This window comes from Chlorocebus sabaeus, chromosome 12, assembly GCF_047675955.1.
Source record: "Chlorocebus sabaeus isolate Y175 chromosome 12, mChlSab1.0.hap1, whole genome shotgun sequence".
In the NCBI taxonomy this organism is placed as follows: Eukaryota; Metazoa; Chordata; class Mammalia; order Primates; family Cercopithecidae; genus Chlorocebus; species Chlorocebus sabaeus.
This window is the reverse complement of record NC_132915.1, coordinates 91,410,149-91,435,906: the sequence shown is the minus strand read 5'-3', so window position 1 is coordinate 91,435,906 and position 25,758 is coordinate 91,410,149. Positions and strand designations below refer to the sequence as shown.

At 49.1% G+C, this 25,758-nt stretch overlaps 1 protein-coding gene across 6 annotated transcripts in view; it reads right to left on the bottom strand.

Moving 5' to 3' along the window:
- Positions 1-25,758, bottom strand: part of GSN (gelsolin) — a 64,120-nt gene that overhangs the window by 5,601 nt on the left and 32,761 nt on the right. For all 6 annotated transcript variants that reach the window (XM_037984519.2, XM_007968209.3, XM_007968207.3 and 3 more), the window contains 11 exons: positions 24,971-25,175; positions 24,070-24,224; positions 16,288-16,449; positions 14,660-14,809; positions 13,108-13,197; positions 9,985-10,117; positions 8,701-8,789; positions 8,315-8,530; positions 5,828-5,961; positions 2,635-2,725; positions 598-768 (listed from right to left, as the gene is read on the bottom strand). In XM_037984519.2, coding sequence (XP_037840447.1) covers positions 598-768; positions 2,635-2,725; positions 5,828-5,961; positions 8,315-8,530; positions 8,701-8,789; positions 9,985-10,117; positions 13,108-13,197; positions 14,660-14,809; positions 16,288-16,449; positions 24,070-24,224; positions 24,971-25,175 — 1,596 coding nt within the window. The remainder of the gene's footprint in view (positions 1-597; positions 769-2,634; positions 2,726-5,827; positions 5,962-8,314; positions 8,531-8,700; positions 8,790-9,984; positions 10,118-13,107; positions 13,198-14,659; positions 14,810-16,287; positions 16,450-24,069; positions 24,225-24,970; positions 25,176-25,758) is intronic.

Genomic DNA, 25,758 nt, shown 5'->3' with positions numbered 1-25,758 from the left:
TGGGAGGGTAGAGCTTGGTTAATCAGGAACCAGACAAAAAGCCCTCAGCCCCCTCCTCACAGCCCAGGAGACCCTGCAGCAGGGCTAGCTCTCAGGTGGGGACTTGGAAGAACACAGCCCATCAGAGCTGAGGGCACAGACTTTGGACCCTGATGGCCTTGGTTGACTCCCATGAGTCACTAATGCACTGTGACTAACAGAAGTTGAGTGCCCAGAACAAAGGAGGTGAGAGTCCCATTCCCCTCTAGGCTGCTCAAACCATCCTGGGAATCATGTCCTGATCTGTGCCTTCCTCCATGAAAGGGACAGTAGCCAACTGGAATGTAATCAGGAATGGCATCCCGATTGTACAGAATGGTAGGTAGTGAGCTCTCCACTATGCAAAGTGTGCAAGGGACACTGGGCATCCTTGAAACAGGGGAAGTCTAAGACAGACAACCCTGTGGCCAGGGCAGGAAGATACAAAAGCTGCTTCTTACCCACTCACTCACCGCCCCCCGCCACCCCCGCCCCCATCCTGTGCCTGGACATCTGGTCATCCAGCTGGGAGGTTTCAGGGAGGCCAATCCCTTCTGTGGTCCAGGACCTGGAAATTACCTCGACAGCCCGGGTGGCTCCAGCGCTGTTGGCGCGGACCTGGAAGAGGCGGGTGCTGGCAGGGGCTGTCTGCCCGCCCTCGCGGGAGGTGCCGCCCTTGTAGATGATCATGGGCTTCCCACCAAACAGGCTCATGAGGTGTGCGGGCTCCTTGCCTTGGACCACACGGCTCTGGCAGGGAGACAGGAGAGCGAGTCAGGGACCTTGGGGACAGGCCTCAGTCCTTCTATGTCGCACTGGGCCCACCCCTCCAGACAAAGCCATCATGCTTGTGTCTGTGTGTGGCATGGAATGTGACCTAACGACACACGGGCAGGGACAGCAGAATTCCAGGAAGAGCGGAGACAGCGCTATTGCCTGAGGTCCCCGGGGCACTGCTGCTGTGGCTGCTCTCCATCTCCATGAGGATGTGCCTTCCTGACCCTCAGCCTGGTCTAAGAACCAGGAGAGCCTGTGTTTGCAAATATTCCCTTAAATAGAAGCACAGGGATTGCTGGTGGACATTCTTCTAGAATGCTGACGTCAGGCCTGGGCATGGCTGCCAGTAGAGTGTAAGAACAGAGCATTCCACATCTGGAAAACTCCCTCCTGCACAGCCAGTGCACCCCAGATGCAGGAAACAGCCAGGGCCTTGGTGGTGGGAGTGAGGCAGGGAAGATGTACACCCTCACATCTGCTCCTGCCTGGTGTGTGGCACCTTACTGTGGCCCCAGCTAACTATGTCCAGAAGAAAATCTCACATGTGTGTCGGGCGTATGGCAGTCGCTTCCCACCACGACCCACCACCGCTGAGTTAGGGCTTAGACTCCAACTCCAACTCCATCTCCTGATGGTGAGAACTTGGGCACGTGTCTCAACCTCTTGGGTTCATCTTCTGAAAAATGCAGCCAAGGATGCCACTCCCAAGGCAGTTGTCAGGATGCACTGAGCTAAGATGGTCATCTCATTTAGTGCCCAGCACCCAGACTATCATAGGCAAAGGTCAGGGCACGAACCCCCAATTCCAATCTAGAGCCCTGCCCACTCCTACCACAGTGTGGAGGAAGCACAATTGTCCGCTTCCCCCTCATCTCCACAAACCAGCTCTGCTGCCCTCCAGCGCCCCCTACTGGCCAGAGCGACTTTTTAAACCAGAAATCACTACAGCTCAGGCTTACTCAGCAACTTCCTGTTGTTCTCAGCATGAAGGTCATCATCGTCACCATGGCCTCTGGTGATCTGGCCCCTCTGAGCACCTCTCTAGTCTCAAATCAGGGCATTTTCCCCTTGCTTTAACACCCAATGCCCCCTCCCACCTCAGAGCCTTTGCATGTGTACCACCCTTTACCCAGAATATGCTTTCCTTCACTCTGCCTGAGCAACTCCTACTCGTGCATTAGGTCCCAGTTGAACAGTCCCCTCCTGGGACAGGGATGGGCTTTTCTAATCCAATAGGATCCTACCCAGGATTTACATCCTTGTACATAACACATGTGTATAAGGGAGGGACTTCTTATGTGCCAGGCATGGCTCTAAATGCTTACAAATGTTAACTCTTAGTCCTCACAGCAATCCTGTGGGATGGTACTGTTATTACCCCTATTTTGAGGACACAGAGGCACAGAGAGGCTAAGTGACTTGCCCAAAGTTGCCCAGAGGTAAGGACAGGATTCAAACCCAAGCATGCTGGTTCCACATCCGTGCTCAGCCACGTCGCCTCTCCCATGTTGCTCTCCCCAAGGTCTTGTCAATTTCATTCGCTGCATCTGTCACAGCCATTGGTGTGCATGTGTGTTGAATGTCTACTACCACCCAAGAAAGCAAAGCCCATTAGGGCAGCAGCAGTGTGCCTGTGTGTCCATGGCTACAGATGCAGTGTAGAACACATGGAAGCCCTAAATAAATACCTGTTCCATGGATGGATGGATGGATGGATGGATGGATGGATGGATGGATGGACAGATGGACAAACGAATGGATGGATGAGAGTCAGACAGATGAGTGAAGAGAAGGACAAGGCTCAGGCTGCAGCCCAGAGAGGCAGTGGGCTGGGCTCACCTGAACAGGGGTACCTCCCAGCTCCTCATCCAGCTGAGCAGTCAGGATGGCAGACGCAGCGACCTCATCCTGGGTAGACTGGGCACCCTGCCTGGAAGGGGAAGTGAGATTCAGCATCAAGGTGTACACAGAGCCCTGAGCCTCTCCCTTACCCTGAGTCTGAGAAACCTACAAATCTCCCCATTACCAGTAATGAAACAGATAGAGAGGGAAGGGCACTCTCTCAGAACAACAAGAGCCAGGAACCACACCAACACTTCCACTCTCAGCCTGGCATCTTGCCCGGTTACAGAGATCTGAGTGCAACGCATGGATTTCCTTATGCTAAATGTGTCCCTCAGGAGACGGGCTGGGTCTTCCCATGCTGAACAGCCACAGAGAAGATGCTCTGAGACTCAAATCTGAGATGTAGAAAAGTGGCCAGGACATTTCTCTGGGTGGAAAAGCAAGTCGCAGAATAGCAAGTGTTACGAGAGCCTATTTGTGGGAAAAGATGTCAGTGATTAAGCCTCCCGTGAACACGTGCAGAGAGGTCTGAGCAGATGTTCACCAAAAGGTCCACGGTGATCGCTCTTAGAGGGAAGATTCAGGGGAATTTTGCCTTTCTACCCCACCTCTTTGCATATTATCTAAGTTTTCCATAACCAACGTATGTCATCATATAAGCAAACAAAATCTGACATATCAATGTGCTGATGCAGCTAATTTTTTAAACAGTCTTCTCACGAATTTTATGCCAGGTGTGTGTATTATCTAGTGAAAAAAAATTTAAGCTGTTTTTAAATGTCTGGGGTTGTCAAATTGAGAGGCATTCTACAAAATAACTGGCCAGTACTCTTTAAAAGTATCAAGGTCATGAAAAAAAGGAAAGACTGGGAAACTGCCATAGATTCAGAGAGTTCAGAGACATAAGTAAATGCCATGTGGGATCCTGGGTTAGACCCTAGATCAGGAGAAGAACAGTAGTGGGGGCCAGGTGCGATGGCTCATGCCTATCATCCCAGCACTTTGGGAGGCCGAGGCAGGCAGATCAGTTGAGGTCAGGAGTTCGAAACCAGCCTGCCCAACATGGTGAAACCCCATCACTACTAAAAATACAAAAATTAGCTGGGTGTGGTGGCGTACACCTGTAGTCCCAGATACTCAGGAGGCTGAGGCAGGAGCATTGCTTGAACCTGGGAGGCAGAGGTTGCAGTGAGCTAAAATCACACCACTGTAGTCCAGCTTGGTGACAGAGCAAGACTCTGTCTAAAAAAAAACAAAAAACAAAACAAAACACCCACACAGTAATAGGAAAACTGGGGAAATTTAGGTAAAGCCTATAGATTAGTAAGTAGTATTGTGTCAGTGTTCGCTTCCTGGCTTTGTTAATTGTGCTATGGTTATGTAAGATGTGAACATAGGTGAATATTCCATTGGGTAATGGATATACGAGAACTGTCTGTACCAGTTTTGCAACTTTTCAGCAAGTCTAATATTATTTCAAAATAAGTTTAAAAAAGAAGGAATCCAGCCGGGTGTGGTGGCTCATGCCTATAATCCCAACGTTATTGGGATTATAAAGTAGCCAGGCATGGTGGTGAGTAGTGGCAAGTAGTCCCAGCTACTCGGGAGGCTGAGGCATGATAATCGCTTGAGCCCCAGAGACAGAGGTTGTGGTGAGCAGAGATCGCACCACTGCACTCCAGCCTGGGCAACAGAGTGAGACCCTGTCTCAAAAAAAAAAAAAAAAAAAAAAAAGGAGGAGAAAAAATCCAACAGTCAATAATCAGACAAAAAGTTTTAGACTGTATAGTAAGAGAAATACAAGTTAAAAATACACTGAGACACCATTTTATAAACCATATGATTGACAAACGCCCAAAAGTTTGACCACACAATCCACAGGTGTGACTACAGGGAACCAGGGACTCTCACAGGTTGTTTGGTGGGAATGTAAAATGCTACAAACACTATCGAGGGAAATTGGGGGCTATCTATCGAAATGACAAGTGCAGTTACTATTTGACCCAGCAATCTCACTTCTGGGAACTTACTCTAGAGGCATTTCTCTGCATGTTCAAAATGATGTTTGTTTAAGGTTACTAATCACAGCAATGTTTGTAATAGAGAAAGACTAGAATCAACCCAATTATGCATCATCAAGGAATCTGTTAAATAAACTATTGTACAGCCACCCAAAGGACTATTACACAACTGTAAAAAAGAATGAGGGAACTCTCTATGTACTGACATTATTGATCTCTAGGAAGAATGGAGTCAGAAAAGCAAGGTGCAGGGCAATACGCAAAATATGCTACCTTTTGTGTAAGGAAGGGAGGGACCAGGCTATAAATTATTTGCAAATATATTTTTTTTCACAAAGAGTTACTGGAAGGATATGCAAGAGATTAAAGCAGTTACCCAAGAAGGGGTGGGGTCTGGAGAATAGGGTAGAGAGGGACAGGGGTGGGAATAAGATTTCTCAATAAATACCTTTATAATCTATTTTGATTTTTGAACCATGTAAATGTATTCTCTGTTTTAAAATAATTTGGGGGCTGGGTGTGGTAGCTCATGCCTGTAACCCCAGAACTTTGGGAGGCTGAGGCAGGTGGATCACCTGAGGTCAGGAGTTCGAGACCAGCCTGGCCAACATGGTGAAACCCCTGTCCCTACTAAAAATACAAAAAAGTAGCCAGGCATGGTGGTGGGCGTCTGTAATCCCAGCTACTAGGGAGACTGAGGCAGGAGAATCGCTTGAACTCAGGAGGCAGAGGTTGTAGTGAGTGAGACCACACTATTGCGCTCCAACCTGGGCAACAAGAGCAAAACTCTGTTTCAAAATAAATAAAATAAATAACTAACTAAATAAAAATAAAATAAAACAAATTTTGGCTTGAAAAATATGTGTGGGAGGATAGACCCCAGTGTGCACAGTACTTGGCATGGATTTGTGGGAGATGTTCTGTTTGTTTCTCCACACTCACTATACCTCCTACAATAGATGTATAATCATTTGGTAAGAAGAGTTTAAAAGTTGTTTGGAGAAATAAGCAAGTGTGTTGCCCTGTGGACAAGAGTCTCTCCCAGCAGGCAGTGGCAGTCCCACCTCAGGCCCTCATACCCTCAGTCTGTCTTCAGTCTGTCTTCAGTCCTGCTCAGGGCCCAGCCAGTGCCCCCACGACACACACTGATGGCCCCAGAACCTCACCAGTTGTAGATTATCTGCCCCTGGCGGCCTCCATGGCGGTAGTTGTACAGAATGATGTAGCTGTCTCCTCCATAGAACTGTCCATATGTGGCAGGGTCCACGGGTACTTTGCTGGAGCCTTCAATTCTCCAGATCTGTGGAGCAAAGCTGGGGTCAGATGCTGGGCAGCACCCCCACCCCCCAGCTCAGGCAAGCCAGGAAACCACAGCATGGTAGGTTGTGGTTAGATCATGGGATGAACTTTTAATCACTTGGGCTCGGACTGGAGTTAAATAGTTTGCCCAACTCACAGAGCCACTAGGAGGCAGGGCTGGGACTCCCGGCCAGGGTTCCCGCCTGGGACCCTCATACCATGCCCTGCCCCAGGCTGTTTGTCCTTCGCTCAGGATCGTCAAGGCAGCTCCAAAGGAATGCAGTACAGTGAGGTGGGGAGCCAGACACAGACCCCAAATCAGGCCCCTCATCCCCTTCCGGGCCATGAGACCTCAGACAACCAGTTTAACCGCTCTTAGCCTCAGTTTTCCCATCTGAAAAATGGGGATAATTACAGTACCTACCTCAAAGTATTGTGAGGCTCAAATGAGTTTACTCAGGGCCTGGCACAAGGGAACTGCTCTGCAGGTAGCAGCTGCTCTTATTATCATAGGCATTGTTTTACTAATATCACCATTATCTCCATCGTTACTGAGCTGCCTGGATTCTTCTTTCTTCTTTTTTTTTTTTTTTTTTTTTTTGAGACAAGGTTTCACTCTTGTCACCCAGGCTAGAATGCAATGGCGCAATCTCGGCTCACTGCAACCTCTGCCTCCCAGGTTCAAGCAATTCTTCTCTCTCAGCTTCCCGAGTAGCTGGGATTACAAGCACCTGCCACCACGGCTGGCTAAGTTTTGTATTTTTAGTAGAGACCGAGTTTCACCATGTTGGCCAGGCTGGTCTTGAACTCCTGACCTCAGGTGATCCGCCTGCCTCGACCTCCCAAAGTGCTGGGATTACAGGCGTGAGCCACCATGCTGGGCCTGCCAGGAATTTCATAGGTCACCTGCAGAGGCAGGGCCACCACGAGGCGACCTCAGCGTGACCCCTGCTGGCAAGTGTCTGCAGTGTTCTGGTGACACCGCTTTTTCCAAGTGGTCACGAGGCCCAGCAGCGCCACCTGGTGGAGCTATGGAGACACGGCGTTGTCCAAGTTCTGGGAAACAGAACCCTAGAATCTCTGATTTTGAACCTTCTTGAAGGTGATGGAGTGGGATGAAACCCCACTTTACAAGTGAGAAAGTGAAGCTCAAAGAGGTTATGTTACTTGCCCAAAGTCTCACAGTCAGGCTGCCAGGGCTCTTACCACACTGCCCTACACTGAATGTTTTCATTGCATTATCCCTATCTACTGAAGCAATGAAAGAATGCTAATAACACCAAACCAAAAACAATAATACATAAAAATGAACATGTTTGTTATTCCTATCATTAGGAATGGAATCAAGTTTGCCTGAAGCGGATTCTACCTCCTAAACACCTCTGAACCCCACACCCCTATTCCCCTTCTCTACGGTGACCTTCTTAGTCTCAAGGTCATCATCTCTCCCCTAAACCATTAGAATAAGCTCCTCATAAGCTCTCTACCTTCATTCTCCTGCCTCCAACCCACTTTCTTAGTTTTCTTTTATTTTTTAACTGATTTTTTTTTTTCCTTCTAATGATATCCTAGAGTCATATTCCAACCCATTTTCGCCGGGTGCAGTGGCTCATGCCTGTAATTCCAACACTTTGGGAGGCCGAGGCAGGAGGATTGCTTGAGCCCCAGGAGTTTGAAACTAGCCTGGACAACATAGCAAGACCCTGTCTCTATTTTAAAAAAAAAAAAAAAAAAGATAAAGCATAGATCTGAGCTTGTTGCATTTCTGATTTAATAAAAAGAAAAACCCCTCACTAGCAGCCCCTAGTTAGAGGATCAAGTTCACACCCTTGAAACTGGCATTCAAGGCCCCTCCCTGGGGATGCCATCAGCACTAGCCCCCTGGGACAGCTCCCTCCTTTCCAAACATAGCGAGTCCCGCCTGGAACGCCCACCACTCTCCGCTCTTCTTCTCCGGCAGCAAAGCCCTACTCCTACTCTGAGACCCCACCCAGGGGTTCCCGTTTCTGTGCAGGCTGCCCTGACCAACCACCCCCGCTGCTCTTCCTGTGTCCCCACAATCCCCTGTGCTCCCTCCCATCTTCCACTGATCACACAGATCTGTGGCTGTGGTCAACTCCCCTCCCAGACCAGGCACTCCTCGGGGCAAGGTGGGGCCAAGACACTTGGCCCAGGGCCTGATACACAGTAGGTGATCAGGGTGCATTGGCTGTAAAAACTAAGTAACACCAAAGAATCTCAGCTACCAAAATTGTGCAAACCTCAGAGAGAAACCTCCTTGGGGAAGCAAGAGGCAGTGCATGGGGAAAGTGAGAAAGGGGCCTGGACACACCCACCCCAGGCCCTAAAGGTACCTGTTTCTGGCCTGTGCCATCATCATCCATGCCGTGTTGGGCGGCCATGGCAGTGGAGGTGTGCAGGGTGGCGGCGTCGAAGGGCACCCGCTCCACGTTGGCGATATGGCTGGAAAGGTAGGACAAGCCCAGGCCATCTGTCTGGTCTGGGTCCCGCCAGTTCTTGAAGAACTGCTTGAACAGTGGGGTCTCACCGCCCTCGGGAAGGACCGAGACCTGGGGAGGGGAGGCGGAGGAGCAGAATGTGGCTGGGCTGCCCAGCAAGGGTCTCCAGAGGAGCCTCAGATACCCCATCTACACTGAGGGTGGGACACCTGCCCTACTCCAGCCCATCCCCTCCAAACAGGACCCACCCCTTCCCATCCTACCTGGCCTCCAAGACTCACCTGGGTCTGCTTGGGGTAGTCCATCTTGGTGATGAAGTCAGAGGCTGTTTTGAGGGCAGCCTTCCTCTCCTCCGTGTTAGCCTGTTTGCCTGTCAGTAGCCAGAGGAAGTGATGGAGCGTTAGGGGCCTGGGATCCTGCTGCATCCTGACCTCCAACGGTCCAGGAGAAGGAGCTGCCAAACTTCCCTCCCTACTCTTCTTAGACATGGATAGCCAAGGCCGGAGACCCCCAGAGCTGACCACTCACTAGAGCTCCTGGAGTCCAGCCTGGGGCTGGCCAATGACACCAATCACAACACGATTGTGGTCCATTTAGTGAGCATATATTTTGTGCTTAGAACTATACATAGATTACTTAATCCACAGAACAGTCTTAACTAATGAAAAAAATTGCTCTCTTGTTCCTGAGTATCTATAAGGAAACCAGGGTCTTAGAGACATTAAATTACTTGACGCAGGTCCCTCAGTGAGTGAGAAGCTGCCACCCTGAGGGCATTCCTGTGCCAAGGAGCTCCTGGCCAGCCAATGCTGGCCCTCAGTCCCAGCCTTCTCACTGCCAAGGCCAAGGTCCAGATCAGCTGGCCCAGGGCCCAGGGGGCCTAGAGAGTAATAATTATAATAGTTTCTCTCTCTCTCTTTCTCCCCACTCTCTCCCTTTCTCTCTGTCCTCCTGCTGCCTCCCTCTCCTCTGTCCTCTTCCCCAAGATGAGCCTTACAGAATCAGGGGAGGATACTGATGGGTCCTCTCAGAAGATCTCAGGGCCTCTAAGAAACATCTGGGCCAACGGTTTCCAAGAGAATTCCCACAAGATAGTACCCAAAGAGTTTATGAACTTCTAGCTTAGCATTTCCCAAACCAGATCATCTTCATGAAAAGCACCCCTGTGAATGCACAAGTTAAAAGTCCTACAGTAAACAAACTTGAACATTTTTAAATCCACTGTTGCCCATGAACTTCTCTGACCATACAGTTAAGACGTTTTCTACATAATTTCTTCAGGATGCCAATTAGCGTCTCAGAGAACTGACGTTATAATGCACTTGGGAAACACCCATTTTAGCCCAGATCAGGAATCTGAGGCCCAGAGAGAGTAAGTAAAGTGCCCAAGATCACACAGTACGTCAATTGCAAAACCAAGGCATCAGCCCAAGACTTCTGATATCCATTGCACCGGGCGCCTCTACCACACTCCACGCTCCCCTGGAGCTGAGTTCCTGGGAGCTGCGGGACATCCCACCCAAGGTCCTACAGGCCAGTTGGGACCCTTCCCCTGTCCCCAGTACCTTTCCAGACAAAGATTTTCCCGTCCTTGCCATGGTCCAGGATGAAGCAGTCCTCTGACTTCAGGGCCCCCTGGGCGAAGGGGTTCTCATCAGCCACAAGGGAGACAGACATGGTGCCTGCACCATTGGAGACCTGAGGGGACGAAGCAGAAGGAACCAGCACGTGAGTGTCTGTGGCCGCCCAGCCCTGAGACTTCCACCATCTTGCCCCAACCCCCCGCCCCAAATGGCACTGCAGAGTAACACCTGGGCTTTCTCTTGCAAACACTTAGACGTTCTTTTTCCTTTTCTGCTTTGTCAGAACCACATCTGCTGACCTACACTCAGGGGTAACTGCACATGGGAAGGGAGGGCGGGATAAAATGAAGGAACATTTGGGAACTGGGTGGCAGAGGGGAACTGCATAGTTTGCTGAAAAGGTATTCAACTTTACCATTTAAAAAAAAGGAGTATGCAAGGTGGATCGTTGACGAGCCAACATTGCCCTGTGGATACATATCTATGTTTAAGCGCTATTAGAACAGAAGGTGCTGTATATAGAAATGTTGCTTTGAAGCAATATTTGCAAAACACGCAAACTTCTGTATCTGTATTTGGAAAAAATAAAACAGGTTCTTGTTGCTAAAAAAAAAAAAGAGAGAGAGAGAGAGAGAAGAGGCCGGGTGCAATGGCACACACCTTTAATCCCAGCACTTTGGGAGGCCCAGATGTGGATGGCTTAAGCCCAGGAGTTCGAGACCAGCCTGGGCAACATGGCGAGATCCCATCTCTACAAAAAATACAAAAAGTAGCAAGGCGTGGTGGCGCTTGCCTGTGGCCCCAGCTACTTGGGAGGCTGAAGTGGGAGGATCACCTGAGCCCAGGAGGTCGGGGCTGCAGTGAATTGTGACTGCACCACCACACTCCAGCCTGGGTGACAGAGCCAGACTCTGTCTCGAAAATAAATAAGTAAATAAAATAGAATAAAAGTAAAAAGAGCTAAATGCAACCTGGTATCCTGGATTGGAACCTAGAATGAAAACCTGGGGAAATCTGGATAAAGTCTATAGTTTAGTTAATGGTATTGAAGCAATGTTAATTTCTTAGTTTTGATAAATGTACCTGGTTATGCTAAGATGCTAAGGAGAAGCCGAGTGAATGGTATATTGGAACTCTTTGTACTATCTTTACAATTTTTCCGTAAACTTAAAAATTATTCTAAAACAAAAAGTTCATTCAAGTTCAAAAAAAAGTCTATCTTAAGAGTCGAAATTCAAAAGTTTAACAATACCCAGTTGGCAAGGCTCTGGGTAAACAGGCACAGTCTGACTCCTAACTCCAGAACCAGTACTTTCTTTTTTTATTTTATTTATTTATTTGTTTATTTATTTATTTTGAGATGGAGTCTTGCTTTTGTCGCCCACGCTGGAGTGCAATGGCGTGATCTCGGCTCACGGCAACCTCTGCCTCCCAGGTTCAAGTGATTCTCCTCCCTTAGGAGGAGAGCTAGGATTACGGGCGCCTGCCACCATGCCTGGGTAATATTTTGTGTTTTTAGTAGAGATGGTGTTTCACCATGTTGGCCAGGCTGGTCTCAAACTCCTGACCTCATGTGATCCATCCACCTCGGCCTTCCAAAGTGCTGGGATTACAGGCATGAGCCACCACACCTGGCCCAGAACCAGTATTTTCAACCACTGACTCATTCTTCAGCCTGTGACCAGCAGTTCCTTATTTAGGAACTTGCCTAGTGCTACGCTGTACTTAGCACAAGTGCACCAAGAGGTACTGTCTGTACTTGGAAAAGGTGGGAACATATTAGGATTTGCTTAAATTCTTACATTCATAAAATAGAATACTATACAGCTGTTATAAAGGGTCGTGTTGAGATTTATTATAGAAACATATTCTCGACCATGTTGAGTGGAAAAAAGAAGACCACAGAACAGCATGAATAGTTTGGATCCAGTTACATAAAATAGAAATGACTGGGCGTGTTGGCTCAGGTCTGTAATCCCAGCACTTTGGAAGGCTGAGGTAAGTGGATCACATGAGCCCAGGAGTTCGAGACCAGCCTGGGAAACATGATGAAAACTTGTCTCTACAAAAAATACGAAAGTTAGCTGGGCATGGTAGGACCTATCTGTAGTCCCAGCTACTTAGGAGGCTGAGTCAAGAGATCGCTTGAGCCTGGTAGGCAGAGGTTGCAGTGAGCTGTGAGATGCCATTGTACTGCAGCCTGGGTGACAGAGCGAGACCCGGTTTCAAAATAAAAAAATAAAATGGAAATGGAAAAGTAATTAGGCACAGAAAGCTGTGGCTGGACAAAGATGTGTTCTCTGGTGAGGAGGAGAGGCTGATTTTTTAGCTGGGTATTGTCATTTTGGTAATTAAAACACATTTTAAAAATAATACTTTTTTTTAAACTAGTGAAATTGCATGGACTTTTATTTTCTTTTTATATTTTGAACACTGCTCATTTTTTTTTTTTTTTTTTTTTTTTTTTACAATAAACATGTATTACTTCACAATCAGCAAAAAATCAATCATGTCGTAGTTTTTCTTTGGCACTGGGGGAATCCACATCCCTATTTTGTCGTTTTACTGAAAATACTTGGGGCACAACATAAGTGTGATTGAGCCTTCTCCCAGAGCTCAGCCAAGAGAGTTCCTTCGCTGGAGCTAAGCTTCAATTCAGTTGTGAAAATCACAAGAAAGAAATCATAAATAAAGTCATTATCTGTAACCCACACCCGCAGCCTCCCCACATACACACCATTTCTGTAGTATTTCCCCAAGTATTTTCTAAGCTCTTTTCCCATCCATTTTCTCTGTGGACTCCCAGAAATCCCGCAAAGTCGACCATTCTGCTCTTCTTCCCACGTTACAGACTAGGAAACTGAGACTCAGAAAGAGAGACCTCATGTGTGAGCGTGACACAGATGTGTCCGGAGTTGATCGCATGCTCTTAGCACAGAAAAGCAAAGGAAGTACACGTGCGTCCACTGGAGATGTGAGAAAGTCGAGCCCCCCGCCAAAGGGGTGCTTTGCCCAAGGTCCCACAGCAGTGGAATGGGGAAGACCGGGTCTTCCACCTCCCTGTCCTGACCCCATGCCCAGGCGGACAGTGCATCTGGTGCTCACCTTGTAGAGCTTAGCCAGCTTGCGGTTGGCTGCATCCTCCTTGGCGGTGTCCTCAGTACCTGCAGGCAGAGCCGGCTTGGGGCCCAGCACCTGTAGGAGATAGAGAGATGGAGAGGAAGGGTGGCTGTGAGGGAGGGGCCAGGCTCCCGGGATAGCTCCCAGGCAGGCAGGGACCATAAGGGCATCCACTGTGACCCTCCCCATGGAGTCTGACCTCCTCTAGAGACATCCTGCGTCTGCTCACAAGTCCAGATCTGTCCATTAGAGGTCCCTTCCACCTTGTCCCCCTGACTCAGAAACTCCAGGAGAACACTCCTGCTCCTCTGCCTCCAGACAGCTCTTCAGATGTTTCGTCTACCGGCTAATTGTGATAACTACAGCTATTGAACACCTTCTACTGCCTGCCTTTAAAAGATCTCACTTCATCCTCGCACCCAGGCCAGGAGGCACAGATTATCACTCTCATTTTACAGAAGAGGAATCTGAGGTCTAGAGAGACGGAATCACCTACTCACTACTAATCAGCTACTAGGTGGCTAAGCCAGAATCTGAACCACCATCCCTGTGGTTTCAGGGCCTATTTTCACTCCCACTGTCCCTCCCAAGCCATGGTTCGTGTCCAGGTCCCTTCCCATAATAATAATCACCCTTCTGCTCTCTCCAAAAGCTGGAAATGGATGCCCCCAGAGAAGCAGGAACCAAGTGGCATGGAGCAGAGCTCATGGTCTCCTCCTTTTCCTGGTGAATCCTGCCTCTATTGATATGTCCTCAAAGCACAATGGCTGGCAATCCCATCATGTGACTAAATGGGCCAAAAACTACCAGGAATAGTCAGAAGAGGAAAGAGGGGATTGGGGCTCAGTGGTCTCTTTCTGACCTTGTTCTAGCACCAAGCTGGCCCTCTGGGGATGCTGAAAGACTGTCCTCCTTAGCTCTGCAAAGGACCTGGCCCTCCCCGCTGGAGAATGTGGTTCACACTCCCAGCACAGCCTTGAGTTCCAGCCTCACCCCTCGGGGAGTCTGGGAGTTGTACAGGTAACTGATCTCCCTCACTCCCTAAAGTGATCGGGTTTGATGGAAAAACAGCCTCAAAAGTGAGGCAGGGCCAGCATGGTGACTCATGCTTGTAATCCCAGCATTTTGGGAGGCTGAGGCAGGTGGATGGTATGAACCCAGAAGTTGGAGACCAGCCTGGGCAACATGGCAAGACCTCATCCCCACAAAAAATTCAAAAATTAGCCTGGCTTGGTAGCACTCGCCTGTGGTCTCAGCTACTCGGGAGGCTGAGGCAGGAGGATCACTTGAGCCCAGGCGGTCAAGGCTGCAGTGAGCTGTGATGGTACCCCTGCACTCCAGCCCAGGCAACAAAGAGGAAGACCCTGTCTCAAAAATTTAAAAAAAAAAAATTAAAATAAAAAAGCATTTTAAAAATAAAAAGGCGGTTTATAGCAGAAGTTTTTTTCCTCAAATTCACCTCAAATTGCCTACTGAACAGAAGAAAGTCATGAGCAGCGTGTCCCCATACCCACCCCACTGCGCACCCCACAGGCACCTGAAGCATCGCCTCGGGCTCAGCGCCCTCCTCAGACACGTGCACTCGGGCCCGGCCACTCCGCTCGTTGTCCCGGATGCCCTTGGACACCTGCGTGGCCTTCAGTCTTTCAAACCGGTTGCTGTTGGAACCGCACCACTGGTGGATGTCCTGGAAGACAGAGACCCAGGAAGTCAGTGCCCCGCCTTCCTATAAGCCCCGCCCAGTGACAAGGCTTGGGGAGTGTGGCATGTGGTGTGCAGGCTCACCCTGTTCTGAGCTCGCCCACGTGCATTATTCACATACAATTAAGTGTGATCTGCATACACCAGGGGATGGGAGTACATGAATTTTTGCACATACAACTACATCTAAGATGTGTGCAAAAATATTTGCCTGCTGAAGGGAATATAAATTGGTACAATCATTTTGGAAAACCATTTGGCCATGGCCACTAAAGCCGAATACACCTATCTCCTTAGGACCCAGAATCCTCCTTCTAGGAATATACCTGACAGAAGTGCGTTCGTATGTCCACCAAAAGACTTGTGCAGGAATGTTCAGAGTAGCACTGCCTGTAATAGCCCCAAACCAGAAGCCACCGCAAGTGCCCATCAACAACATAAAGGATACATAAATCGTGGTGCACCCACACAACTGAATCTTCCACAGCAAGGAAAATGAACAATCTATAACTAAATGCAACAATACGGATGCATCTCAGAAATGTAATGTTGAGCAAAAGGTAAGACATAAAAGAGCAAGGTTCCGTGTCTATAAAGTTCAGAAACAGGCAAAATTCATCTATGCTGTTGAGAAAGTTCAGGATGATGGTTGCCCTTGGGGTGAAGGCACCAAAAGGGGGTAACAGGGGCCTTCTAGGGGCTGTTGAGGTTCTGCTTCATGATCCAGTGTTATGTGGGTGTGTTCGCTTTGTGTAATCCATCAAGCTGTACACTCAGGATTCACACACTCTTCTGTGTGCCTATGATGCTTTAATAAAAAGCTTACACTACATCAGTGTGTGCTCACGTTTGCACGGACATTATATCACAGGTATACATGCATATGAGCTTTGGGGTAGAATAGCCGTGTCCATTTGCAGGTCTGCACTCACAGGGACTTGTGAGACGAGTGTGTACGAAGCATCACAATTCTATAGGGTAGGCCTGGGTAAGGGCATCCCACACACATTGTCATAGATCACATGCATGTGCAACTACATGTATGACATACACATGCGGGACTTTAAGCAACATACCTGAGTATACATGTGTGGGCATTCATGATGGTGCACACGTGCACACCTGGTGGGCAAAAGTCTAGAGTGTTTGCCCATGACTTTTATGTATTTATAAGCATGTGAAAAAGGACACAAGATGTACGTATGAACAGAAGGTGCCAGGAAGTCTATACGTCAATCAAAGTCCAAGTACGCACTATACCCACGGTGTGTGCTTGAGTCTACATTTGTGGGAGTCTTTGCACACAGACATATCTGTACGTGGGTCTCTCCGACTCATGAACAATGCTGGTCCCCGTGATTTGCCCATCTGTGTCTATGCATTTGTTCATGTGGATGTTCCCAAGTCCATGGTCAGGCCAGGAGTACCTCAGTGGCTCCTGGGAAAGGGGACAGCAGGACTCACGTTGCCCAGGTCCAGGATGAAGCAGTCGCCATTGTTGAAGCTCTCCCAGGACACAGGCACCTCGGTGGCACGGACCACACGCCTACCTTTGACCTGGAAGAGTCTCTGCACCACCACCTCATTGGGTACCACGTGCTTGAATCCCGATGCCACACCTCCTTTCTGTGGGGCCAAAGAGACAGCATTAGCGCAAGGCAGAAGGCCCAGGGAAGCTGATATGGAAGAAGGGGATAGAAATGACGTGAAGGAAATTCTGGCTTGTGGACCAGTGGCTTTCCAGCAACACAGCAATTCTCAGTTAACTCAGGACTTTCATACCATTATCTTGTTTGAGACTGGAACATTCTGATGTCCATTTCAGAGTAGGAAACTGAGGTTTAGGAAAGCAATAAAATTTGCCCAAGGCCACACAGCTAAGAAGTGAGAGATTACCTGCCTACTGCATCTTTCTGCCACCCCTTTGAATCCCATACTCCACTAACAAGGACCCCTGTAGCCACTTTCTAAATCAAAAAACTGCAACAATTCCTTCCTCAAAACCAGCATTTCCCAAAGGCACACTAGTCCCCTAAGACATTCTGTAAGCAGAGTTCCACAGTCAAATAAGCATAGGAAATGCTTCTCACTCACCCTCTCTGACTGTTACACAATGCACATGTGCATAATAAAGGTGCCATCAAATCCTATGGTGGATACACCTGCTTGCCTTTTGTTTTATACAGCATTTCCCTATCTTATTGAATCAAGAACTGCTTTTCTTTCTTACCCACTTTCTTTTTTCTTTCTTTCTTTTCTTTTTTTCTTTCTTTCCTTCTTTCCCTTTCTTTCCTTTCCTTCCTTCCTTTCTTTCTCTTTCTTTCTCTCCTTCCTTCCTCTCTCTCTCTCTCTTCCTTCCTTTCAACAGGGTCTCACTCTGTCCAGGCTGGAGTGCACTGGTGTGATCACAGCTCACTGTAACCTCAAACTCCAGGACTTGAATGATCCTCCCATCTCAGCCTCTCCAGTGGTTAAGACTACAGGCATGAGCCACTGCACCCAGCTTATTTATTTTATTTTATTTCTATTGTAGACATGGGGTCTCACTATGCTGCTTAAGCTGGTCTTGAACTCCTGGCCTCAAGCAATCCTTGGGTGCTGGGATTACAGGAGTGAGTCACTGAACCCAGCCCAAGAACCACTTTTCTTCACCATATCCTGCCTCCAGCTTGAGTATTCTGCAAAAGCCACTTTGAGAGGTACTAATCCAAATCTTTCTCATCCTTCAAGGCTCTTCTGGGAAGTCTTCCTGGATTGTTATGGCCCACGCCACCCTTCTGCTTTCCCCTACGGTACCGCAGCAACTCCCACCCAGCAGTGCCTTCAAAGCAGCTGAGGGTAAGGGACAGGTGCCCCGCCACAGCAATGCTGGATGGCTTTGGGTAAGTCACCTGCCCTTTCTGAGCCTCAGGCCTCTCCTTTCTGAAGGGGAGACACAAGCTCCTGCTCCCTGACCCTCCGTAATCATTACTGCATCCCAGAGCAGGACATTCAGGAGAGCGTCCCTGCTGCAGTCACAGCTGCCCTCACTCAGCAGCAAGCCAAGGCAAGTCAGCTGGGTTTTCCTGTGAGCAGTCCCCAGCTCCGTGCCCCAGAGTTGTCAAATCAGAATTGTAAAGGTCCTTCTACAGAACCCCACTTTACCCATGGTAAACTGACGTCCAGAGAAGTGAAGTGACTTACTCAAGGGCGCTCAGCAAGTGTGTGGCCAAGCCAAGGCTGGAAACCTTGTTTCCTCCTCCCAGTCGGTTGCTCGTCTCCAGGCTCCACACATGGGGGTGGAAGCAGAGGGCTTCCACTCAGGCCAGCAATGCAGCCATCCCATCCAGGGCCCCTCAGTCCACTATGCTAATTCTAGCCACACAGACTCGAGGAGGGCAAGGGGCAAAGGGAGTCCATGTATATTGGGCTCCTACTGTGTCTTCCCGTAGTCAGCAATATATGTGTTTGTGAAATGATGATGCCCACTGTGCCAGGCATTCTTCACGCATCGCCTGCAAGGGAGGCATCATTGCTCCATAACGCAGATGAGCAAAATGGGGCCCACAGGTAATGGGACTTGACCAAGATTATATAGATGGTAGGTGGTGGAGCTAGAATTCAAAGCCAGGCGTGTCTGAATCTGTAAGATTCACATTCTTCTCTCAATATCAAGTTTTCTTTTTATTTTCTTTTGAGACAGAGTCTCGCTCTGTCACCCAGGCTGGAGTGCAGTAGTGCAATCTCAATTCACTGCAGCCTCTGCCTCCTGGGTTCCAGCAATTCTTGTGCCTCAGCCTCCCGAGTAGCTGTGATTACAGATATGCATCACCATGCCCAGCTAATTTTTGTATTTTTTGTAGAGACCAAGTTTCACCATGTTGGCCAGGCTAGTCTTGAACTCCTGGCCTCACGTGATCCTCCCGCCTCGGCCTCCCAAAGTGCTGGAATTACAGGCATGAGTCACTGTGCCAGCCAATATCAGGTTTTCTTAGAGCAAAGATCACTCAGTCATCCAGGATGGGAGGCAGAAACAAGCCACTATTCAGAGCCCTCTTTCAAGTAATGGATGTTTTTGGGTTGCCAGTGGCTGGAGGACCCCCTGGTGTCCCTTCTTGGTCTCAGCTAAGGCCTTTCAAGAGTCCCTTGGGCCTAGCAGGGCAGCCAGTGCTCACAGAGCTGACAACCTGTCTTTCCACCCTGCTTCCAGAGCCCCTCCAAGGGAGCTGTGGGTTGGCCACGCTATGACTGACCTCGGTGCGGAGCAAGGGGTAAGACTGTGACTTCTCCTGAATTTGCTGCCCAAAACTGGGAAGCAAGACAGTAACTTTTTCCATCATCAGGAAGGAGTGAGTTGGGACTCTGGGTTGAGAGACCAGGTCTGAGGGGGCCTGAGGGCTGGATGGCCATGAGGCCTGGGATTGGAGAGCCAGGCAGAGTGCAAAGGACATGGGTCAGGGCAATGCAGCGGGAGCGCAGAAAAACAGGAGGGTTCTGAGAATGATGTAACCAAGACTGCCCGGAGCAAGTGAGGAAGAGCAGCCAGGGAAGAAAATGCAACAACCGGTGCTCACCTGCACTCAGCTGTGCTGACCTGTAACAACCACAGTGGCTGCTACTTACGGAGCTTTGCCAAAGCTGGGGCACCTGCTTTAAGTGCATGCAATGAAGTCCTGACAACAAGCCCCTGTGGCGGGAACTATTAACAATTATCCCACTTCACAGGTGAGGAAACCGAGATTCAAAGAGATTAAGCATTGTGTCCAGAGCCCAGTGCTGGGCGGCAGTGCTAGGTTCTATCCCCAAGATCCCCCTGCCAGGGACCCAGCCTCATTCAGCTGTCAGCCTAGGAACTCCTGACCACGGGACTTCATTCAACTGGACATAATGAGAGAGTGGATGTGCAAACCTTTTCCAAAAGGTGCTAGAAGGACTCACTAACTGTTTCTATTGATTCCTCGGAGACAAGGAAACGGGAGGAAAGAAAAAAATTGCATCCCTCTAAATACTCATTGAAGTATGCCTTTCATTTTTGTCATTAAAATTTTTACCCTATTTTTTAAAAAGGAAAAAGGTTGCTTTATGTCATAAATCTCACTTTTTTAAAATTCTCTGTATTTACTTATAAAATAATTCTTTTTTTTTGAGACGGAGTCTCATTCTGTCGCCCAGGCTGGAGTGCAGTGGCACGATCTTGGCTCACTGCAACCTCTGCCTCCCGGATTCAAGCGATTCTCCTGCTTCAGCCTCCTGAACAGCTGGAACTACAGGCAGCCGCCACCATGCCCTGCTAACTTTTGTATTTTTAGTAGAGACAGGATTTCACCATGTTGGCCAGGCTGGTCTCGAACTCCTGACCTCAAATGATCACCCATCTCGGCCTCCCTAAGTGTTGGGATTACAAGCGTGAGCCACCGCACCCGGCCTTATAAAATAATTCTTGATGTTGAATTATTGCAGCCATGAGTTTCCTGATTAATTAACTCCTCTAATTTTACTGCTCTAGGAAATTAGAATTGGAAAGATTAATTACCAAAAATAAATTAAAGCAAGCTCTTAGAAGACATCAGTGGATCTACAAGGGCAGGGGAAAGAAGTTTTTTGAAGTTGTTCCTGTTTTTGACTATAATCTTTAGCACTGATTGTTGCTTTTTATGGTCTAATCATTAGGTGGGCAAGATTGGCATCAAATTATTTGAACAAAATTCTATAGGATAAATTGTTTTAAAAGCCACTTTCCAAATTAAAGTGATTACATATATATGCATCTGTCTGTCTATATACGTTCAGAGAGAAAGAAATTAGCCACTATATGCTATATATCTCCAAGGGTAGAATCACGTTGGGGGGGCTTTTATTTTCTAGAACCTATATTTCTGTAATGTTTGACATTTTACAATAAGCTTATATTACTCTTGTAGTCAGAAGAAAGGGGAAAAAAGCAAAGAAGATTTACATGAAAACAAAAGTTAAACTGTTTCTAAAACAAAGAAAAATGAATTGATCAGGCTTGGTTCCCTCTACCTGCTAAACTCAGAGCTCTTTATCTAAGGAATAGGAGGGAGGGAGTACAGAAAGATTCCAGTGATTCTATGGGTTCCCAATTGTGTTCCTCAGGTCCAAGGGCTCCTAGGTCTCTGCACAGCCCAGACTCCATCTGAACAATGGGTTTCAAATAACCCAGCCCCAGGGGGTCTCCAGGGTTCAGTCCAAAAATGGGGGTCTGGGGAGTAGGAGGAGGAGGGGCGGGAATCAAGGGATTCTGAACTCTCTTGCAGGGCAGCGACCTACAGATTTGGGGGTCATAGAACAAGAGGGCCAAGCCCCAAGTCAGCCCTTTCTAGTGGCTCGCTGTCCCCTCCCTGCCCCTTCTCACACTCCGAGGACAGAATTGGCTTAGAGGAAGAGGCTTTCACAGGAACAAGTCTTGCGTAACAAGCCCTGCTCCTCAGGGATCTATAATTGATGAGGGCGCCGGGGCGAGAACCTTGGCCTGGACCTGCCAAGTGCGGGGGCAGCCTGAGGACTTGCAGAAGGTGGTAAACAGGATCAGCCCTGGGCCTCCCATTCGCACCAGGAGCCAGTGCCTTTCAGGATGGAAGCCCCAAATCTGGGCCCAGCTGGAGCCCAGATCGTCAAGTGTGATCCAAGAACATCCTGGAAAATCATCAGGAGTCAGGGAACCTGGCTATCCAAGTAGATCCCAGGCCATATCCGAGCTAGGATCAAAGATCAGGGAACCTTCAAATGTCTACTCAGGTCTGTGCTAGGCCCCTCACACTTGGGTTTGCACCCTAATCCAATCACTTACTAGCTGTGTGACCTTGGACAAGCTGTTTAACATCTCTGTGTCTTAGCAGCTTCATTTATAAAATGGTGCTAACAGATACCCTACCTGTTAGGGTAAAATGAGTTAAATGAGTAAAGCACTCAGAAGAGTCCCTGACACACAGAAAGTAATAGATAAGTGTTCAATGATAAGCACCTTTTACCAGCTGTGTGAACTTAGGCAAGTTAGTTTACTCCTCTGAGCCTCAGCTTCCTCATCTATGAAATGGGAGCATTACCATCCACCCTAAAGGCTATAGTGATAATTAAATGAGATCTTGTAGTCAAGGCTTAATACACGGTAAGGGTTCTTATCATCCTTGTTTATTTCTAAAAATCCAGGGAGCCTATGACCTGCTCTGCAACATTCTCTGACCTGGAAAATCATCTTTCCTGCGTATATGAAAACTCTCATATTTGTAACCATGTTAGACCGTCAGGTTATGCCCTAAGAAACAGTGACTAAGACAAGATAGATTAGCAAACACCTACTCATCTCTCTCATCCCTGAACCCCTCTCAGAACTGAGCACTCCCTGGGATCCCACCTGTCACCCCACCTGGAGGCAATGCATTGACTCTTCGTGAGCCTGCCAGTCTCCCCAACTCCTCGGGACACTCTCAAGGGCAGGGACCCACCTTCTTCACTTGGGCACCCTGGCACCCATCACGTGGCCTGGCAGAGGTAAGGGAACACAAGCCTGGTTTGAATGTAGCTTATGTGACCTCTCTGAGCCTCCAGTCTCATCTGTAAAACGGAATTGGAGTTCCTTACTTCCCAGGACAGTTGTGAGGCTGAAATGAGATAACCTACATTCCCGGTATCATGTCTGCCACAGTGTAGCAACAAGCCGGTGCTGCTGTTACTGAGGCTCAGTGAATATTTGTTGAATGAATGATGAATGGAGGATGAGGGATAACACCCACCCAAAGATACACGACTTGCCCAAAGTCTCACAGCAATTACAGGAGGTAGCCTTGCGACCTCAATCCCAATCTCTGTGATTCCTGGGCAAGTGCTCTTTCCACTTCTTGCTCCAGAAGTTGCAAAAAGACCTGGTCCTTCTGCAGCTCAGGGACCCGGCTCCCAAACTTCTTACCTCTCCTTCTGCAAGGTGTCAAGGCCCCAGAAAGGACCGCAGGAAGAAGGCAGAGCTGGACAGCTTAGCAGGAGGAGCTCAGTGCAAAGGGAAACTGGCACACAGGGGGCTCCGGGGAATCTAACCCAGCCCTGCCCAGCCCTGGACTGTGGTTTCCAGGACACACCCTGCCCGTTGCTATCTGAGTCTCAATGACGCTTTCCCATCATTCAATCTCTTGTGCCTCACCAGGGCAGACAAGGTCACCCTCCATTGACACAGATGATGCTGAGGTTCAGAGAGGAACAGTGACTTCTCTAAGGTCACACAGCACATCAGCAGCACAGACAGGCTTGAACCCTACCCTAGGACCCTGGTCGTTAGAGGTTTGTTGGTTTAGTGGAAAGAATGCTGAGAGTCAGAACATCTGGGTTCTAGTCCTTGGTCTGGCATCAATTCGCTGTGTGACTCTAGGCCAATTGCTTAAGCCTTTCTGTGTCTCAGTTCCCCTTCTCTCCCAGTAAAATGAGATTTGGACTCTGACATTAAGGCCCACCTGGCTGTGAAAGCCTGTGATCCCCCTCTCTGTCCTGACCAAGGAAAACCCCAGCTTTGTAAAACTACAGTGTTCCTAGAGCCCTTCCAGATGGCCAAGCCCCACGCAAGGCATTTCCCAGCCACCCCTGCACCAAATCCTCTCCCAGTCCTGTAGGGCAGGTACAACTGGCTCTCAGGTAACTAGAGAGGAAAGGGAGGCTCAAGGAGGTCAAGTGGCTTGCAGGAAGTCACCAGCATATTAGGGTGCAGTCTCATGGAGCTCCCAGTTTGGTCTTGCTCTGCCCCACCTGGCTAGGAGCTTGGGAAAAGAGCTCCATCTTGGTCCAGACTGTGAAAAGTTCAAGTTCAAAGGGGATTCTAGTGAACAGAAAGAGGGATGTGACTAGCAATGCCCTATTAAATACCTAACACGGGTCCCTCTGTTCACAAAGCCCTAAGAATTAAGGGGTACCAGAACAGGACCAGGCCAAAGCCCCCTAGGGCCTGTAAGAAGAACTAGCTTTCCACCTCTGGCCCACTCCTCACTGTTGGGGGCTAGGAAAACAACACTATGAACTTACGGGGAATTTTATTCTCCCCATTTTAAGATAAGGAACCAGAGGCTCAGAAAGGCAGTGTGATTTGTCCAAGTTCACACAGCTAGAAAGAGGCCAGGATTTAAACACAACATTGGTTGACTCCAAAGCCTGACCTCTGATCAGTCTGCCCACCGCATCACAAGGCCGAAAGATAGATGGGCCTGAGTGAGTCCTGTTACTGGTGCATCTGTCCCTACTGCTCAAGCAAGGTGGGGCCCAACCCACCTTGTATTTCAGGCCAGACTTGAAGTAGCCTAGGAAGGTGGCCGACTCGAAGCCCTGGACCTCACGGTGCTGCACAGCCCGGCCGTTCAGGTAGTCATCCAGCTGCACGGTAAAGATGGCGGCCGCCCCGCTCTCATCCTGGCTGCACTCATTGCCTAGGGGACATCAGAACAGCATGAGCCTGGTTTCCCAGAAGTATCCCAGAACCCTGGGGAAGAGGAGGACAAGGAGGAGGAACCCCAGCACTGCCCTGACCTAGCTGTAGAAGCTGAGAAAGCCCTTGCCTTCTGTGAGCTTCAGTTAACCCATCTGTATAATGGGACGATAGACTTCATTTTTCTCTAAGCATCCTCCCAGCTCTGTCACATTCCCCTACATTCATTCTCAGCCCTCCTGAGCGTAAACTCAGGACTGGGAGCATCAGCTCAATTCACAGATTAGGAAACTGAGGCTCAGCAAGGGGGCAGGACTTATAGCATCCCACAGCAGAGGTGTGGCAGGGACTCCAGGCTCCTGACTCAAGGGCAAACTGGGGAGTGCCTGGAGCTGGGCCAGGGAGGTTGTGGAGGGGCCCAGGGTCTCCAATTCACCCACAGTTCTGAGTGTCACAGTAAGGCGTTTAACCCTCATGACATTCCTGTGAGATAGTGCAGAGCTATCATCATGTCCACTCCACAGGGACATTGAGTGACTTGCCAAAGGGCAGAACGTGAGTCAGGGGCAGAGTGGGGGTGTGAACTTGGCCGGGCTGGCTCTAGAGTCTAAGGGCACGAACCACCAGTCAAGGGCCCAGCGCATACTAGGTGCACTCAATAATCAGTTCCCTTCCTGGGGACCATGCCTCAAAGGTCTGCACTGTTCAGAACGGGTGCTGGGGCAGGGGCTGGGGGGCCAGCCTCACCCAGCCAGTAGTGGAGGTCGTACTGCAGATTCCCGTTCCTCAGCTGCACTGTCTTCAGGATGACGTAAGCATCACCCGTGAAGAAGTCTCCATAAAGGTTGGTGGGCACAGGCACCAGATCGAACTTCTCCACACGCCAGATCTGCAGGCCAGGCTCCTTCCCTGCCTTGAGGAACTCGGGATGTTCCACCACCATGCTGTTGGGCTGGGGAGAGACAGGGCAGAGCCTAAGCAGGGGCAGGGTCCTGGCAGGGAAATGCCCCGGGCATGAGGGAGGGCGGTTTCCAGCACCAAGAGCATCTCACTTGAGCCTCCTGCTCTCCCCACGCCCCAGGCAAGTCTATCCCCTTCTGAGCACCCTACCTCAATGAGTCAACAAACAGGACAAGAGTTTTATGCTTCAAATCCTGTGCCCTGGCCAGCATCCGTCCCTCCTACTTAGCCCTCTTCGGCTTTTTCTGGTCATGGAGGATACAGAGGGCTCTACCTCCCTGCTCCCTTCTTTTCTTTTTCTTTTCTTTCTTTCTTTTTTTTTTTTTTTTTGGTGAGACAGAGCCTCGTACTATCGCCCAGGCTGGAGTGCAATGGTGCAATCTCGACTCACTGCAACCTCTGTCCCCCCGGGTTCAAGCAATTCTCCTGCCTCAGCCTCTGAGTAGCTGGGATTACAGGCACGTGCTACTACATCTGGCTAATTTTGTATTTTTAGTAGAGACGGGGTTTCGCCATGTTGGTCAGGCTGGTCTAGAACTCCTTGACCTCAGGTGATCCACCTGCCTCGGCCTCCC